Below are 16,928 nucleotides of genomic sequence, written 5' to 3' on the forward strand. Positions count from 1 at the left end.
TTGTGCACAGAGGATGATTCCATTTTGTAGTTTTGGTTATATAAATCAAAATTTTTCACAACCAAAATGCATGCTTTGAGCACATAAAAATTTTTTTTACTGTACTATCTACACGTACTGTATTCATCTCCTTGGCTTCAAGAGATAGTACAGTACAATTTTTTAAAATTTTTTCATTAATTCAATATATACCCGCACATCTAGCGTTTCACTAATGAAATCAAACCTTGGACTAATTGATTTGCAAATTTGAAGAAAAATTTCTCGTCTATGCCTTTTTCACAAAATCCTTTACCAAAATAATTCACTTAAACAGGAACTCATCTCGCAACTTTCATACATATCGTCACGTCTTGATCATCAGTATAAAGTTTTTATTCCTTTCTGTCGTACTAACGTTTTTTCAGACTCCTTTCTGCCAAAGACCAGTGCCGAGTGGAACCACCTTCCCCCCTCCATCGCCTCCATTGAGGACATGTCATCCTTCAAGACTGCACTAACCGATCATATCTTAAGCCTCTAATAACTGAATATTGTTTGAACATGTATTCTAATTAATTGGTTGCATTATTGTGTTCTGTTATTGCTGCATTTTGTTATATTACCCACCCCCTCTGTAACGCCTTTATGGGCCCTGAGGGTAATGTAAATAAATAAATAAATAAACTCAGCAAGATGAATCAGGGTAGATCCACTGCGGCGGCCATAAATGTTTGTTTCATTGTGGACACACTCAGCTCACCTTCAATAAGAGCAGTACAAACTGTGTGGACGAGCTCTGCTCATCTTCGGTGGGCAAAGAGTTCAGTGAATGCTTAATTGGCAAAGAAATCAAATATTTCACTGATTCACTATACATGACTGTCTGAATTTCACCAACAGTGGAAAAGCCCAATAGAAGTGCTCCCATACTGTAATCTGTGGCTTCTGGGTATGCTGGCATTCGTCACAAATTCAGTTGTTAGTACTGACTAATGCATAAGAAGACTAATAGAGGAGTTATTGCAACATGTCATCAGTTATTGGTAGTTCCAACTTGAGGATAGCCAAAAATCAATATGGCACTAAAGTATCCAGTGTTCAGAGCGACAGGCTGAATACGACAAAGACAGACAGCAGCCCATCATGCTGTATGCAAGCCATATCGCAATGTCCAGAATGAACCAGCTGCATGCACACATAGGGAGTAGCGTTTCTGGTCTAAGTTTGCATATTTCTGAGCTGATGTATCCTACAAGAGAGACAGTGAAGCTGGAACAAACACAACATCAGTGCTACAGTACAACACAGGCAGAAGTGCCCACTAGAGGAAAGAAAAATGCAGAGCATTAGAAGGATACTTGCATGAAAATGCTGTGTAAAGTTATAAAAGACCCATCCATCAGCTAAAAAAAAAAGCTGTAGGACAGTGTGAATGACAGAACACCAAGGAGACAACAGAAAATGGCACACATGCAAAAAGAGGAGTAATTTAGGCAGATGTGCTTGCTTCCAGCACACCTTTATGCGCTTTGGAACAGAAGGAACAGTTTAACATGGCTTAGAACCAATAATTTATACAGCCTTAAGGGGTCCTGTGACACTTTTCCAGCGTGGTGAGAAAACCCTGCTGATCGGTAGTCGAGGCTCTCGAGAACACGCGGGCCAAACATTATAGCGAAGCATGAGGAAGTTTAACCATGAGCTGCGTAATTACTGTGGCCGCTGCTGGATGCCACCCCATGGCCAAATGCATTCTAATTACTTCAATCTCATGGCTCAGCTTTATCGTAACCACCCTTTACCCCCCAGTGCCTCACCACTTAACGCAAAGCACTTAAGTACATAACCTTAGCTTCCTACTAAGGTTATGCTTCCTTGAATTAATATTAACTTACTGCATATTAATTTTTAGCCCTACAATTCAGCTTTCCTTGTGTAATTCAGTAATCAGAAGCTGTAGAGCATGCATCTCTTGAATCAATTGAATTTTTGATATTATTAGTCTACTAAATTTTCTCCTGACCTTCCAGACATGGCCTGCAGTTTGACAACTGCAGTTTGACAACACAGACACATGCCAAACATACTATAATTTTCAACAGATCATGCAAAAAAAAAAAAAGTAAGGCAATCGACAGCAGAAAGCAGTGGCAGCAGCAGCTTCGGGGCTACTTACGGGTTGCAACTGTGGCCAAGCCGCATCAAGTCACAGGAATGGTTAAGAAAGCACAGCAAAGGGCGGTGTGCAAAGGAATTGATAGGGGGGTGGGGACCCAAAGAAAGTGGGAAAGAAGACGAGACACTGTATCAGCATATCGGCTTCCTTACACAGTTGACAGCACATACAAGAGCAACATGAACAACATGGCGGCACGCAATAGCAGCAGCAAAGCACTGGCAATAGCAATAGTCATTAAGAACTCAATGAGCAACATTAAATAAATCCTCCACGCCCTGCAATGCTATGCACAGCAGAGCAGCTGTCGTTTCGCGACAACACTTATTTCCAGTGGTCCACAACAAACATGCAGATGCCAGTATTTCAGTAATCAACATACCACACTACAGTACTGCGTAAGCTTAGCACTTAAATTTCCCATCTGTTTTAGAGCAGACAAGTATGCTGCACGTAGTCACTTCGAACCACAGCAGCTGCAGCCAAGATGCCAGAACTAGTGCGATCGCAGTCGTCGTCTTTATCGTCTGTCTGATGCTTTCTCCTTGCCGATGCTATGTAACAATATAAATGATAGGAGTAGAAAAAAAAAAGACTTTGGCAGTTACAACTAGTTCATCTTCGAAAACACACTTCAAGACGTTAAAATGAACTGTGTTTTGGGACATACCTCTTATTCTACCTATTAAGCTCCAGTGTTTGATAGTGTCAAAACATGCAAAATGCAATTCCAGTGCTAGAGAGAGGTGGTAAAGAAGCGTATGAAAGTGCTTATTAAGGTATGCAATAACAAGGCTAATCCAGGGCAGCGTACAAGCTTTGTTTTCAGGGCAACAACTGTGAATTACACCAAGCTTCGGAGCATGCAACCACCATGCTACCTGGCATTTCTTTCTGTTTCATAAACGCAAACATCCTGCACATTCTTCAAAAAGGAACAGAGAATAAATAAATGGTGGTTATGGAAACCAATGCGCATGTGTCTTACCTGCATCACTGTCAGAAAGTAGCAAAGGCAAAGCTGCCGTTATGCTGATAGCAGGCTTACAAAACACATACAAACATGCGTGCAAGTAAAAAAAAAAAAAAAGCACATGCACGCAGACGACACAAGTGTCAAAGCCACAGATGTGGTACTCACGCTGCACAATGAAGCGGACTGAAAGAGTTCCCGTAAAATTTATTTGTTCGAGTGTGTTCCAGGAGTGTGCCGAGGCAAGGGCCATGACCTAGTACGCAAAGCAAGCAATTAAAACAAGGCTCCATTCATAAACAAACAAACAAACAAACAAACAAACAAAGACAATCCACAAGTCTGCAATGGTCAGATGTGCCACTGCTTTCGTGGCCCCAAACATAGTGACATTACAGAAGCACAAAATTAAACCTCATTAATTTGAATTTGACTGGGCCAGAAATAAAAGTCCAAATTAAGTAATGTCAAGTTACTGTGGGTGTCAAGAAAACAATAAAAAAATACCTTTTAAAGAATGAATTGACCACACTTGCACAGCCATGTTCGCGATGTTTTAGGAACATTGTGACAATCCAAAAAGAAACTGTTCCATGCCACAATTATTGAGGACAAATTCGTGGTTGCCAATGATTAGGCTTGTGCACACTAAATTTTAGGTTTGAAGTGAATTCGAAGCGAGTTGTGATTTGGTCGAAATACTCCAAATCGAATTTGTACAGTATATATCACATACTATAAAAAATGAGCGCATTTGTTATGACCCAACTAACCTGCACAACATTTAGAAAAAAAGAAATTTAATCAAGGTATGAGCAAACGCCATTATTTTGGTCCAAAAGGCGTGGAAACAACTTTGAATAGTAGCAGAATTTGTTTTCCGGTAGAATGCAAGCGATAACCTGTAAAATATGTTAAATTTTAAATTCAATAATGGCACATAAGCAAGCTTGAAGGAGTGAACCCACATGGTGGCCTGTGTGAGGAACAGCGACATCATCTTTGAAAATGTGCAGCGTTGACTGTACCTTTACAGACTGTGAAACTGAAGATATTGTATGTGGTGTGTGCTCTGTCAATAACAATGTATCTTGTCTGCGAAAACGTTGGTGCTCGCTGTGGACCAGTGGCAGTGACCGGTTGTCGATGGAACATCACGATTCCACATTTTAGTGAAGGCAAAAGTGCATTTGACTCAAGGCTTGTGCGAATAATAATTTTGGCAGAATAATTTTTAACAAAATTTCAATTGTATTTAGTAAGACATATTATAAAAAAATGGGCACACGTGTCATGACCTAACTAATGTGCACAATATTTTTTTTTTTAGAAATTAAAACAAGTTCTGTGCAAAATGCCATTTTTTTGGTTCAGAGGAAATGGAAACACCTTTGAATAACAATGGGATTTGACTTTCGGTAGAATGCAAGTGATAACCAGTGAAATATATCACGTTTAACAATTTACAATGGCGTCTCTCATAATCATATGGTGGTTTTGGGACGTTAAACCCCACAAATCATTTAACAATTTACAAAGAGCATATGAGTGGGCATAACAAACTTTTAAACTTAAACAGTGATGAATTGATATGAGAGTAACATATTCATTTAACCTTGAAATGTGGCTTTGCAGCAGTGCAAAATTTTCTTCGAATAGATGTTTTTACAGTTTAGGACCCCAAAGCCACCATAAAAAAAAAACTCACAAACAAAATAATATACATTCGGGTAGGTGCCTTCACAGCTTAGCACTCCTCTCCTGCAGTGAAACCACCTCTAGTAAGTGCCCCCCCCCCCCCCCCCCCGCTATTTTTCTTTTCTTTCCTTTTATGCAAGCATTTTTCTATTCAGTTCATGCCAGATTTCACGCGCCATTAATTCAGAAGCAAGGGTATACAGTCGAACCCTACAGCAACGAATGCCACTTCAACGAAAAATTCACGGATCCCCGTCAGCAGTCCATAAGAATCAATGCATTGTAGCGAGGCCTCCGAACTCTAAAATGGGTCGAACTCTTGAGTACCTCCTAGTGGGGCTACCCAACAAGGACGCCGCTCGCGCTGAGAGTCTGTGCTTGGCCGTGACTGTCGCCATTGTGTATGCTCGCTGGTTGCAGGCTAATAAACGCCTCAACAAATTGGTGGAGAGTGCTGCGATCCCCTTCGGTGCCCTTGGAGCTACAATCACGTACCCTGCCATCTACCATGTCCCACGACGCCTCTCAGCCAATGCCTCCTCCAATGCCACCCCCTTGTCCCGGTGTCCCCAGAATCCGCGATCCACCCATCTTCACTGGCGCTGATGGCACCGACGTGGAGGACTGGCTCGCCATTTACGAGCGCGTGAGTGTCTTCAACAAATGGGAAGAGGACGGCAAGCTGACAACTTGGTGTTCTACCTTGCGGGTGTTGCTAGTTTGTGGTACAACAACCACACGTCCAATTTTGCCACCTGGTCCGATTTTAAGACCGCAATCATCAACGTCTTCGGCCGCCCTGCTGTTCGCAAGCTGCAAGCCGAGCAGCACTTACGTGAACGCGCTCAGGAGGCTGGTGAGTCATTCACCAGCTATATTGAAGATGTCCTGGACTTATGCAACAAATCCAATCACACCATGTCCGAGTCTGACAAGATCCGAAACATCATGATAGGCATTGACGACGATGCCTTCACGATGCTGCTCGCCAAAAATCCCCGGCACAGTGGCTGAGGTCATCACACTGTGCCAGAGCTACGAGGAGCTCCGCCGGCAGCGTTCGATGACCCGTCGCTCCCCACCACGAGCTGCAACGCTTGCTGGTTTGGAGGCCAGTTGTGACCAAGTGGCGTTGATGGCAGACCTAAAGTCCTTCATCCGTGAGGAAATCGCGCGTCAGTTGTCGCTCTTGCCCTTTGCCCACGAACCAGCTGTTCAACAATCGGCTACTACCCTTCTCCCTCCTACCCGTCGAGTGATTGAAGAGGAAATAGGGGAAGTAATGCCTGCGTACGACCCCCACAGCCTCCGGCTCCTGCGCCCCTGAGTTACGCGCAAGTGGTCGCCAGGCCGCCCCAAGTCGTTCCAGCACCCGCCCCTCTGACCTACGCCGAAGCTGCCGCTCGACCTCCATCCTTTGCAGCGGGTATGCCCGCTACGTATGTTGACGTAACCCCTCAGCGTCAGCTTCAGCCTACCATGCAGCCACCGTTCCGTCCATCGGCCTTTGCGACATGGGTGAGATCTACCCCGGTGAACAGATGGCGCACACCCGACAACCGGCTCATCTGCTTTGCCTACGGTTATGCCGGTCACGTAGCCCGTTATTGCCATCGCGTACAGCTGGCTCCGATTTCTTCACCTCTTGCTGGCCAACTCAGCCATCCTTATCCTGAAGAACCGCGTCTACGCCACCTCGGTCTAGTCCAGGTTCATCTCGAAGATCGCTGTCTCTACGACGACGTTCCCTGTCCCCCATGCGGCCAAGTTTGGCTGCTCATGAGCGGGAAAACTAGTCGTCGCAAGTCCCCGAGGCAAGGACTGCGACGCTATCGCATTGTGAAAGCCCTCAGAGCAGCCCCCCGAATGTAGCTGACGTGCTTGTGGACGGTGTTTGTGCATCGGCTCTTATTGACACTGGAGCTGCCGTATCAGTTATGGACGAAAAACTCTGCCGCTTACTTCGAAAAAGAACGACGCCACTTTCTGGGTTGTCCCTCCGTACTGCTAGTTTGCATCGTATTCATCCAACAGCCGGGTGCACAGCTCACGTCATTCAGGACGTTCTGTATGTCACCCATTTCATCATCATTCCGGCATGCTCTCATGACGTCATCCTGGGATGGGACTTTCTCTCCCGCCATGACGCCGTCATCCAGTGTGCCGCTGCCGAAATTGAACTCTCACCCTTCTTGCATTTGACGCCAGAAGACAGTCCCTCGACACTGAGCAAGATTCTAATGAAAGACGATACAACAGTTCCTCCAAACTCTACGATGGCTGTGTCTGTCTAGTGCGCCGGTCTCTCCAACATAATTGCACTCGTTTCGCCATCCGACCACGCTTGTAGCAGGAAAGGGTTGCTAGTACCTTTCGCGACCGTGCAGGTCAACCAGGGCAATGCCGCTATTTTGGTAACCAACCCGTCCCCGTACACTGTTACCTTGCTTCGAGGGAAATGTCTCGACAGAGTGGAACCAGCCGACGACGCACAAGTCCTGGATGTGCCCGATGACACGCGCTGTCCCAGGTAGCGTACCATCAATGCTGTTTCCAGTTCTGCTCCGTCATCTGCTGATGTATTTGGCCCCTCCATCGCTGACAACCTTACGGCGGTACAGCATTCCCAGCTTCTGGACTTGTTGCAAGAATATCGTTTTTCTTTCGATGTCAGGCGAAGTTCTCTCGGTCGCACGTCCGTTGTTACACATCGCATCGACACTGGTGACCATCCACCTCTACGGCAACGTCCATATCGCCTGTCGCCTGCTGAACGTCGGGTAATTAATGATCAGGTTGACGATATGCTGCGACGCGACGTTACTCGGCCCTCGGACAGTCCATGGGCGTCTCCTGTTGTTCTTGTTGCAAAGAAAGACGGTTCTGTGCGGTTCTGTGTGGACTACAGACGGCTCTATAAGATCACTCGCAAGGATGTTTATCCACTGCCACGAATCGATGACGCGATTGCAGCCTTCATGGAGCCGATTTTTTTTTTCTTCTCTCGATCTGCGCTCGGGGTACTGGCAAGTACCCATGGCTGACGACGCTCGACCAAAGACCGCCTTTGTCACGCCAGACGGCTTGCACGAGTTCAACTTCATGCCGTTTGGTCTATGCAATTCACCTGCGACCTTTGAGCGCATGATGGACACCGTTCTGCGCAACTTGAAATAGTACACGTGCTTGTGTTACCTCGACGATGTCATTGTCTTCGCTCCGGATTTCTCCACGCATTTCCAACGCCTGAAAGAAGTTTTCGCACGTGTGAGCAATGTCGGCTTGCAACTAAATCTGAAAAAGTGCCGCTTTGCAGCCCGGCAACTCACCCTCCTGGGGTACGTCGTGTCTAAAGATGGCATTTTTCCTGATCCTGCCAAGCTTCGGGCCATGGCCGAATTCCCCGAACCTGCATCTGTCAAAGAATTGTGTAGTTTCGCGCGCCTGTGCTCATACTTCCGACGCTTCATACGAAACTTTGCCACGATCATATCACCGCTGACGAAGCTCCTTGGAAGTAACGGGCCCCTCAATTCGTGGTCATCCAAGTGCGACAACGCGTTCGCAAAGTTCCGTCATTTGTTGACGTTGCCTCCCATTCTACACCACTACGACCCTACAGCCTCAACGGAGGTGCACACGGATGCCAGCGGTGTAGGCCTCGGCGCTGTCCTGGCGCAGCGCAAACCCAGATTCCCTGAATATGTCGTAGCATATGCAAGCCGTACGCTCACGAGAGCCGAGACAAACTACACCGTCACGGAGAAAGAATGCCTGGCGATCGTCTGGGCCCTTACAAAGTTTCGACCTTATTTGTATGGTCGCCCATTCGATGTTGTCACTGACCATCATGCACTATGCTGGCTTTCATCATTGAAGGATCCCTCAGGCCGTCTCTCCCGTTGGGCTCTTCATTAACAAGACTACGACATCCGCGTGCTGTACCACAACGGACGCCAGCATGCTAACGCCGATGCCCTCTCATGCTCCCTTCTACAGTGCAGTCCACTTATAACGATATCGAGAAAACCTAAAAATATGATCGTTATAACCGGTGATCGTTATATCTGGACTGCCGCCAAAAAATCGTCGCCGGACGTACCTTTTGTAGCTACAGGCTTCATTTCGCTATTTTCACCAATTAATAAATATTGTAGATAGTAGGATGTCAAAAACAAGACTTTATTTCTTACTCCGAAGAACGCATCACGGGTTCGCTGAGGAAGAGAGACTGACCGACGGCAAGGTGGGAGCAGTGGGAGGAAGAAAGCACAGCCAGAGGTACACAGCCGGAATGCCAACGAGGCCCCGCCCCGATGCCGCCGCGCCGCTTTGCTTTTCGCTTTTTTTATTTTCTCTCTCTTTCCCGCGTTCGTTCGGCAATCTACGAGTAGCTTGCCGTTGTAGAAGGTGGGGAGCCGCGGAGCGCGGCACTTTGCTTTTCGCATTTTTTTTTTAAATTCTCTCAGCCTCTCCGCGGTCGACGCGCGGTGAGGCGCAAAACGTGACACAGCTGGCGCCATCTGTAGCGCGTTGCGCCAACTCGCGATGCTCTCCTCGGCTTTTTGAACGGCCGGGACGCGCTGCCGGCGCTGTGCTGCAGTGGCGGCAGATACGTACTCGCCTACGCTAACTTTTCGTCTTGTCTCGGCATAGTTCGTTTCAGAGGAACTTATCAATCTAAATGTTACGATTATTCTAAATGAAACATGCCGTCCACGGCAAACATTTCATCGTTGTATCCGATATGCGGTGGATAACATATCGTTATATATGGTTTTTTTCCCCATAGCCCCAATGCATAAAATGCGACTGTTAAGTCGACCCATCGTTATAACCGATATATCGTTATATGTGGTATCGTTATAAGTGGACTGCACTGTACCTCAAGACGACGTGCCCTGCTCAGTAACCTCAATTGCTGTATCTGCCATCGATGTTGACATCCTCGCTACCGAACAGCGAAAGGATAGTTGGATCGCCCCGCTGATCGACTTGCTCTCTGATCCGTCCACAACACCATCCACGCGTGCCTTGCGTCGTCGAGCTCACCATTTCGCCATTCGTGACGGCCTCCTACACCGACGCAATTAAGAATCCGATGCCCAGCAGTGGTTACTCGTCATACCCCGCAGTCTGCGGTTGGAGATATGTGAATCTTTCGATTCTGATCCACAATGTGCGCACTCTAGGGTATCCAAAACTTACCACTGCATTCGACAACGCTACTTCTGGCGCGGGATCTACCGCTACGTGCAGCAGTTCGTTCGCTCTTGCTTGACTTGCCAACGCCACAAACCATCAGCACACATGTTGCACGCCGGTCTGCAACCGTTACCTGCCCTGACCGTCCCTCTGGGCGCGTAGGTATCGATTTGTATGGACTACTACCTCTGACGTCGGCTGGTAACCGCTGGGCCATCGTTGCCGTAGACCATTTAACGCGATATGCCGAAACCGCTGTTCTACCTGTGGCTACTGCGGGCGATGTTGCGTCCTTCCTGCTGCATCGATTCATACTGCGCCACGGACCACCCCAAGAGGTTCTCAGCGATCCAGGCCGTGTCTTCTTGTTGGAAGTCGTCGAAGCCATTCTGACGGAGTGCCATTCTGTCCACCGCAAAACTACTGCTTACTACCCGCAGGCGAATGGCCTCACCGAACGCTTTAACCGCCCCCTAGGCGACATGCTTTCGATGTACGTTGCTGCTAACCACACGTATTGGGATAATATACTGCCCTTCGTCACCTACGCCTACAACACTGCCCCTCAGAGCACGACCGGCTTTCCGCCTTTCTACTTGCTGTATGGAAGGCACCCGTCGCACACCATGGACACGATACTCCCGTACGTGCTGGATCCATCTGAGTGTGTACCCATTTCCGAGACAGCCAGGCTTGCTGAAGAGTGTCGCGAGCTTGCCAAGACTTTTATAACACATGAGCGGCAGAAGAGTATTCGTGATGGCTCCACCACTTCTGAGCCCACGTTCCTTCCTGGTGCGCATGTATGGCTCTCGATCCCGACCTCTGTAGCTGGCCTCTCTTCCAAACTACTTCCCAAATACGAAGGCCCCTACCGTCTCATCGTGCGCACCTCTTCCTTCAACTATCTGATCGAACCCGTTGAATAATCTTTGGACATGCCCCGCCGTGAGCGCGTCATCGTCAACGTGGAGCGCCTGAAGGCTTATTATGACCCACTCTAACAAGCTGTTAGGTCGCCAGACGGCTCCCTTTTCGACCCCGGGGTCATTGTAGCAAAGCCTCTGAACTCTGAAATGGGTCGAACTCTTGAGTACCTCCTAGTGGGGCTACCCAACAAGGACGCCGCTCGAGCTGAGAATCTGTGCTTGGCCGTGACTGTCGCCATTGTGTATGCTCGCTGGTTGCCTTAACAGCATAAATATTGTCGCCACAACGAACACTTTTTCTTCTGCCATCCCGCTTCAATGAAATTTCAAAATGCAATTCCAGGCTCAGATATTTATTTCTATACAGGAAACACAATCTTTAACACTATGACACATTTTGAGAACCTGAAAATACGTCGACGAAGTGTACAACCTGCATTGGCACCACCAGAAACCGCCGCTGTTCAGCAAGCATGGGTGCCGCCATTGCTCAATAGCGATGGCAATGAGACCGCCCTGCTCATGGAGGATGGCCCTGCTTTTGCCACTGGCTTGTTTTCGAGCCGCAGAAGACCCGAAGCTAAAGCTCAGTCGCTCAGCTCATGGTTTCCTTCACGCAGCTGCTGCGTGCAACCGCAGAGCAATGCCTTTTCTGATTCCGATGCTGATCATTTTATTCGCGCTTGGCCATGGTACCTAATAAGAGCGGCTGTTCATCTGCATTATCGACCAAATCAGCCAGCCGCGAGATTTGTATGGTAACAATGGCATAGAATAAAGCAAACCTCACCGCTCCACGATACCATGCCTCCATCACTGCTGCTGGTGTTAATGTGTTAATGCAACTGTTTGGTACGTTTATGAATGCGGTTGTAGGCATTATTTCAGCGGTTTTCTCCATGGCCTCGCTATGCATGACTGTGAATCGTGTCGTGATGCTGCTGGGAAAGAATACGAACTAGAGGACACTTTTTTATATTAAAAAAAATTTTCCTTTGTTTAGCTAGCTGAGATCAGCTATACCTTTTTTCGATTTCACTACAACGAAATTCTCACTTCAACGAAATATTTTCTGCGCTCCGCGAGTTTTCTTGTAGCAGGGTTCGACTGTATAAAAATTTATTCATCGACGTGCAACTGAACTCACTTTCCTTGCACAAAAAAAAAAAGGGGGGGGGGGGGAGCATGAGTAACGGAGGTTCCTTAGATCGATCGCACGTCAGGTGTGCCATCTAAGTGACTTGCCGAGCGTGGAGTGAGTGAGTAAAAACTTTCTTGAGAATGTCCAGCGGTATTTAGCGAAGTGGGGCTACAAGCACCCCAGCCTAGGTTGGGGCCTCGAGTCCTTGGACACGGGCGGCTTCCTAGGCACAGCAGACTGCCCACAGTTGATCGTTGAGGTCATGGCTGAGCAGACCCGCCTCCCATCGCGCCTCACAGTTCAAGACTGCCATGTCTACCCGGTTCACAGGGTACTGGTGAGTGCTACTGGTGCACTCCCGCAACATGTGCTGTAGCGTCGCTCTTGCTCTACACGATTTACAGTCGTTGGATGTATAAATGTCTGGATAACAGAGGCGTAGGATCACTGGGTTCGGGTACGAGTGAGTCTGTAATTGTCTCTTGGCAAGCTCCTGTTTCTTGTTTAGTTTTTCGTGTGGTGGTGGATATTTGCATCTGTTCAGTCTGTAGTGTTGGGTGATATCTCTGAAAGTGGTCATGAGATCCCCCCACTTCTACTCCTGCAGTGTCCTCGATGTCTGCGAGACATCGGGGCTGCCGGCAGGTGCCACAGCTCAGCGTGCAAGGCCTCGAGCCGCGGCGTAGGCAGTCACGTTTGTCCGCGAGTGGAAGATACCGTAATTACTCGAATCTAACGCGCACCTTTTTTCCGGTTAAGCGAGTTTATAAATTGCATGCGCGTTAGAATCGAGTACGAACAAAAAAATTACGGTCAATCTATTGCCATCGGCAAATCCAAAATGGCCGCCCCCTACGTGCGTCGGCAAGGCGCGTCGGCCATTTCTGCCTATGTGTTTCCCATGTGCGGCACTTCGTACGTGTGCTGAGGAGTTCGTCATCTAGTAGTGCATTAGCATCGACGGCGTGGAAGGGCCGACTCCAAAAACTCGATAGCACCACGATGCCGCTTTTAAAAGAAAAGTTGTGGCGTGTGCAGAAACGGACGGAAATCGGGCCGCATCGCGGTCGTTCGGAGTTCCCGAAACGTGTGTGCGTGCGGGACCGGCGGAAACAAAAGCAGAAGATTCTCGACAGCAAAGCTTCACGCAAAGGCTTCAGTGGACCACAGCAGGGTCGGTTTCCGCAAATTAAAGAGCTGCTCGGCACGTATGTGCTTGAGCAGCGAGCGGCACAGCGGCCCGTGACGACAGAACTGCTCCACGTGCGGGCTATGCAATTAGTCTTGGAAAAAGGTCTAATGCAGAGCCAGTTTAAAGCGAGCAGGTGCTGGCTAACTAACTTTATTTAGAGGAAAGGCTTTTCCCTCCGAAGGGGAACATGCATATGCGAAAAGTTTTGCGGAGGAGTACGATGAAAAGCTTCACAGTTTTCAGAGGTTCGTCCTAAACTTGCGGCGCAACAACGGCTACCTGCTTGGGCAAATCGGGAATGCCCATCAGACGCCTCTTTACTTCGACATGCCTGGCACCACAACCGTCGAGAAGAAGGGGGCGAAGCAAGTTCGCGTGCTGACATCGGTCCACGGTAAAACTACCGTGACGGAAAGCTCTGTTACACGTCAGATGGGCACAAGTTTCGCCCGTACCTCATATTTAAATAGAATACGCTCCCGAAAGGAGTAGTTTTTTCGAGTGGTGTGATCGTGCGGGCCGGCGAGAAAAATGGGTGCGCATTGCAATTGATGTCTTACGTTTTTTTTTTTTTTTTTCGCGGTGGAAATCGGGTGCGCGTTACAATCGAGGGCGCGGTAGAATCGAGTAAATACGGTATGTGTGGGCAGGGGTCCATTCGAGGAAACTGTCATTTTTGTGGCAAATACTGCCTTTACAAATTTTGAGAATGTGTGCTGTTTCGCGGGAGATCCAGGCCGCTGGCGTAGTTGCGTATGGCCTCCCGAGAGTCGCCTATGATCACTTCGGCATCTGTGGTAGCTATAGCGAGGGCTATCGCCGCTTCTTCAGCCACCTCCGTCTCTTCGGTGCGTATTGTAGTGCTCCCGATGCAAGTTCCTGCGTGATTCGTGATCGCTACGGCGAAACAGCGTTGCCGCTCGTAACGCGCCCCGCCCCGTCTATGTAAACGATGTCTTGACTGTGGCCGAATTTTTTTCCCAGATCTCGCGCACGTTTGTTGCGCCGACCGATATGATGAGTGGGATGCATATTCCTGGGCAACGGCAGAACGATGCGCTCTCGAATATGTCTGGGTATCCCGACCTTCTCGCCACGCTGCGTGGTAGTTTATGCCCAGCCTCTCAAGCATGTGTCGTTCTGTTTTTATTTTTGCCAAACATTCGTACTGGGCGATGTTGTGTGCTTGGATTAGTTCATCTAGGGTATTGTGCAGCCTGAGAAATTTTTCCATGCCAGTATTTATTGGTAAGCCTATTGAGCGTTTGTACACCTTGCGAATGAGGCGGTCTAGCTTAATTCGCTCAGTCGCCTGCCACTTGAGGTAGGAGGCAACGTACGTTATGCGGCTAATAACAAAAGCATATACCGGACAAATGATATTGCTTTCTTTCATTCCGCTGTGGCGATTTGTTTTGCGTTTCAGCGACCGGAGCGTTTCATTGACAGCACCGTCTACTCTGTGTATGGTTTCGCTGTTGTGGCCATTGGCCGACAGGTGCAAGCCCAGTACTCTCGTGTTGTTAACTTATGGGATGAAGAGGCACTTAGCCATCAGGCATCTTATTATTTAAGCTAGGGTGATCAAAACTTATGAGATGGTGTATTTACATGTGCAGATGTCAAATATGAACTCAGTTTTTATGTACCTCTTACCATTTCATTTTTAATTAGTCATTATTTAAAAGTTCTTCGATCACCTTTTCAGTAAATCGGCTGAACAGATCCTGCTGAATTAAATGTCATTGCATTACACAATTACAAAGAGTGTGAAAAGCAAGTTTCATGGCTCTAGCTTTCCTACAACAAAAGTTATGAAGCTTAGAAGTTTATCCTTCCATTATCAAGGAACGATAATTTTTGTATTTTATTTTTTCTAAAAATTAATGGTGTCCTTTAGTTGCATATGGCACTTTCTTGCACTCACTAAGCATCCAGCTTCTCAGCAAGACAAAAATTATCAAATTCCAGTGTACCAAAGCTGAGAAGCGCTTGTCAGAAGAATGAAAGGTGGCCAAAAAACAAACTGAGAAAATGGCAAAAACAAAACTCTGTATAGTAATTCTACACAATTCTACACAAACAAAAATGCTCCTCTTTGCATATAAATGCCTCAGAAAGCACCAGGGCAGTAGTGTTTTTCACACTTTTGTCGTTGCCGCCGCTTTGCTTGTTGCAGGAACCTGGAAGATGCTGAACGCTTTCGCTCGGCACTCATGATCCAACGAGAATCCTTCTCTTCGGCCCGTCGCTCGCTCATGGAGTTTTGCTCTAGTTGAAGTTCTTTGAGGATACGTATGGAGGCTTCTTTCATCCCTGAATTGAAGCGCATCACGGCTTCAGCAACTGCAGTCTCAACAGCTATGAGTGAAGCATGCTTCTCTTTAGGCATTAGAGACCATATGACAGAATGGAGTGCCTCGTTTGCATTTTGTGTCTTGCCTTTCTGGCAGCGTTTTAGCAGCTCCTTGTCACAAAGTTGCTCGTACACTGGAAGTAGTGCATCACGGACATTTTGCGGGAAGTTGTAGGTGTGTCTTGGCAGCGGTTCTCTCCTTGTAACAGCAGTATTCTGCTTGCACCATGCGTCACTGCCACTTGGGCACAAGGTGTGGTTGGACCTTTTATCAGTCGATGTCACATGATAATATGTGGCCATGGCTGCCCGGTGCATTGCATTTACGTCACCAACATTGGACTTCAGAGCCCAGCCATAGTATCTCGACAATTTCTCTATGACATCACCTGTCAAGCGGCCTCTTTCGCTTAGTGTTTCACCAGAACCTTTACGCTTATGAACAAGATTGGGTACCGCAGTACCCATTCGTTTTTGGACACTGTTTATACAATCCTCTTTATGAACCTGTATGAAACCGTAAACTGTCGAATCCTCAAAAGCACGAAATGATCTACTGTCCCCATCACACAGCATCACCGTGTACCGCAAGCCGTGACGGGAAATTGAGCGCTCAAAGAGAGTGAATGCTGCCTCCACTTTCGTGTGCCCTGATTTGCACTGTGTATTTTCCTGGCAGGTGTGCGTTGACTCCCAAACCAAGTAATTTGGGTGCTCTTTTAGTGGTGCGCGCTTGCAGCCGGCACAAAAATTTGACAGGACAACATAGCCTAAAACATAGCCAGAAAACAGCTCTATAACAACACCCACACCAATGTGTGACAGGTGGCCTCTCGTAATCCATGTGTCATCATAACAGATGGCCACATTACGTGGGTTGTCAAAGCACAGATCTTGGTGTAATGTTTTTACTGACATGGCGCAATCGGAAAGGACCTTGTCTGGAGCTCTTGTTGCCGCAGGATTCAGTTCATTTTTCAAATGGCTCTGATAGCTTTTGTGCTGAAGACCCCTGTGAGAAATTCTCATTACAGAGAAGCCAGGAAGCCCTAACCGACATCTTATCAGCACTCACTCTCTGCTGTTGCGCACGATCGGCACTCGTCAAAAAGGTTGTGTCTTTCCTTATGCGCTGCCTATCGCCGACGTCGTCTGAGGCGGCCGGGGAAACAGGCGGAGATGTAGGCGTTTCATCAGACTGATCGTGTTCCGTTGCCATGCCGTCCTGTACTAGGTGCACGTCGGATATAATCGCGCCATTATCTCTTTTTTGTCG

General features: G+C 47.7%; 1 protein-coding gene across 3 annotated transcripts in view; it reads right to left on the reverse strand.

The window, feature by feature from the left end:
- Window positions 1-16,928, reverse strand: part of LOC119188179 (uncharacterized) — a 139,919-nt gene that overhangs the window by 36,785 nt on the left and 86,206 nt on the right. For all 3 annotated transcript variants that reach the window (XM_075894645.1, XM_037436101.2, XM_075894651.1), the window contains one exon: window positions 3,300-3,387. In XM_075894645.1, coding sequence (XP_075750760.1) covers window positions 3,300-3,387 — 88 coding nt within the window. The remainder of the gene's footprint in view (window positions 1-3,299; window positions 3,388-16,928) is intronic.

The sequence above is a fragment of the Rhipicephalus microplus genome, chromosome 1, assembly GCF_043290135.1.
Source record: "Rhipicephalus microplus isolate Deutch F79 chromosome 1, USDA_Rmic, whole genome shotgun sequence".
Taxonomy (NCBI): domain Eukaryota; kingdom Metazoa; phylum Arthropoda; class Arachnida; order Ixodida; family Ixodidae; genus Rhipicephalus; species Rhipicephalus microplus.